The sequence below is a fragment of the Crocuta crocuta genome, unplaced genomic scaffold (genome assembly GCF_008692635.1).
Source record: "Crocuta crocuta isolate KB4526 unplaced genomic scaffold, BGI_CrCroc_1.0 scaffold312, whole genome shotgun sequence".
NCBI lineage: Eukaryota > Metazoa > Chordata > Mammalia > Carnivora > Hyaenidae > Crocuta > Crocuta crocuta.
The window spans coordinates 468513-470476 of record NW_027527378.1 but is presented as its reverse complement, the minus strand read 5'-3'; the positions used below and the strand labels follow the sequence as shown (position 1 = coordinate 470476).

General features: G+C 41.8%; 1 protein-coding gene across 1 annotated transcript in view; it reads right to left on the bottom strand.

The window, feature by feature from the left end:
- The window catches only part of PPEF1 (protein phosphatase with EF-hand domain 1), a 111630-nt gene that overhangs the window by 30790 nt on the left and 78876 nt on the right, over window positions 1–1964 (bottom strand). Inside the window, exon 11 of the mRNA XM_077769107.1 lies at window positions 375–524. Within this exon, the coding sequence (XP_077625233.1) occupies window positions 375–524 (150 nt within the window). The remainder of the gene's footprint in view (window positions 1–374; window positions 525–1964) is intronic.

Sequence of the window (1964 nt, the reverse complement as noted above, 5' to 3'; positions counted from 1 at the left end):
AAATAAATATATAAAGACCAAAAGCAGATTAGTGGTTGCCTAAGGCTGTGGGAGGGGGTGTCTGGGGAGGGAATGGAGAGTGACTAGTAATAGGTATGGGATTTCTTTTTTGGGTGATGAAAATGTTCTAAAATTAAATTGTGATGACAGTTGCACAACACGGACTAAACCAAAACCACTGAATTATATACTTTAAATGAGTGAATGAGTGAATTATATCTCAATGAAACTATTAAAAGTATACTGACAAATTCTGAAAGAAGAGTATGATCTACTTATAAAGTTCAGTCACTTTCCTTTGTATATACTAAGAGAGACAACATCATCCATGTTGCATCTTTTTTGCTACCTTGGCAAATACTCTGATTACCTACCTGTTCCCATTCATGCTTTGTCAACTGTTCAGAAAGGGATGAACTTGATGTGACTTCCCAAGGCATAACCGTTGCATTTATTTTGTGTTTCTTTGACTTGGTATCGTGGCCTCCATCTAAGGGAACTGGTGGCATCAGCACAGATTTCATCTGCAAAACAAATTCGCTCTTTAGTCAAACCCTAGGTTTCATGCGCTGCAGACAGAAACTTAGTGCTGGCTGCCACTCTGTCTATATCATCGTGCCTCAACCTCGATGAAAAACACCCGGTCACCTTTTCCATCTCACCCACCACTTTTATCTCATTGATTCACTGATCTCTATAAAGTGGGTCTGTTACACTCTGTTTGTACATTTTTTAACTAGAGACATTGCCCTTCAGGCATGTCTGTTTGAGTTTCTAAAGTCCCCCGGAGGCAGAGATGTCAGTGCTAGACATGTCCAGAGGTCTAATCACAGGAAATGGAAGGTGCTCAGGGAAAACTCGTCTCCCTCTGAGCCTTCACCTACACGTGGGGCTAAGAGAGAGTCAATAAGCTTTAAATTCAGAAACACCTCTTGTGAGGGTGGCTGCTTTTCATGTTGTTGTGTTTTCCAGGAGATATGGGAGAAAATACATTTGTGTTCAGGAAAGTTCTCCAAAGGGACAGAGGTTGAAAACTTTGAAAGCCTTCAACTTCCATGCCATGTAATTCACAATCTGACCCTGCCAGCAACAGGTCTAATCCTGGCAACAAAGGTGATGCATTCTCTGGAAAGTAAAATGTCTTTCTGATAGTAAAATGCCTATTACAATCCCTTCTGTGTTCCCTTACATAAACTAAGACTCTAATCTTATACTTGTTTCTTCATAATACCATACCTTTATATAAAACAATTGGAAACAACACTTCTGTTAATGGTAGGCACTTTGTCACTTCTGTAAACCAGGGTGTATACAAAATCTTACCCTTAGTTTTTAAAAATAAGATTGAATCTTATTCTAAGGTCTTGTCATATTGAGATGGCTGGAAATTCCATCTCAGCTATTATTAGTGGGTTCACAGCCTAGCCTCCCATCTCTCCCCAGCAAATATCCCCAGGTCCTGACCAGAGCAGAATATTCTGGGAGGCCACTCTAGATGTGGGTCCACACAACTTCTGATAAGCTCAATGGACAAGGCTATATGGACTCTTGTACAAGTGGCTCTGCTGTTTCCAANCTTCTAGTCAACCCTTTCTATACCACCTGCCAGGGAATTTAAAGAATACTAAACCCGAGTCTTGTAAAATCTTCCTTCTCTGTCCCTCTGCATTGACACCCCCCGCAACNTCATCTTGTTGCTGAGCCTTTACATAAAGACACAAAAACCGACAGGACAGAGATGCCTGCCTGGTGATCAGAAAGGATCTCGCCGACACCGCCCATCCTTCAGGGACCCCTGGACCTGCTGGAGCCAGCTCAGCCTCCAGCAATACCACAACAACAGGTATAAACCAGGAAGCAGAGTCATCCCTACACGTAAAAGGGCCTTAAGGGATGGGAAGGTGGAGGTTGTAAAATTGCACTTGAAAATCTGCTTTTATATTTCATCTAGTAGAGTTCTGAAG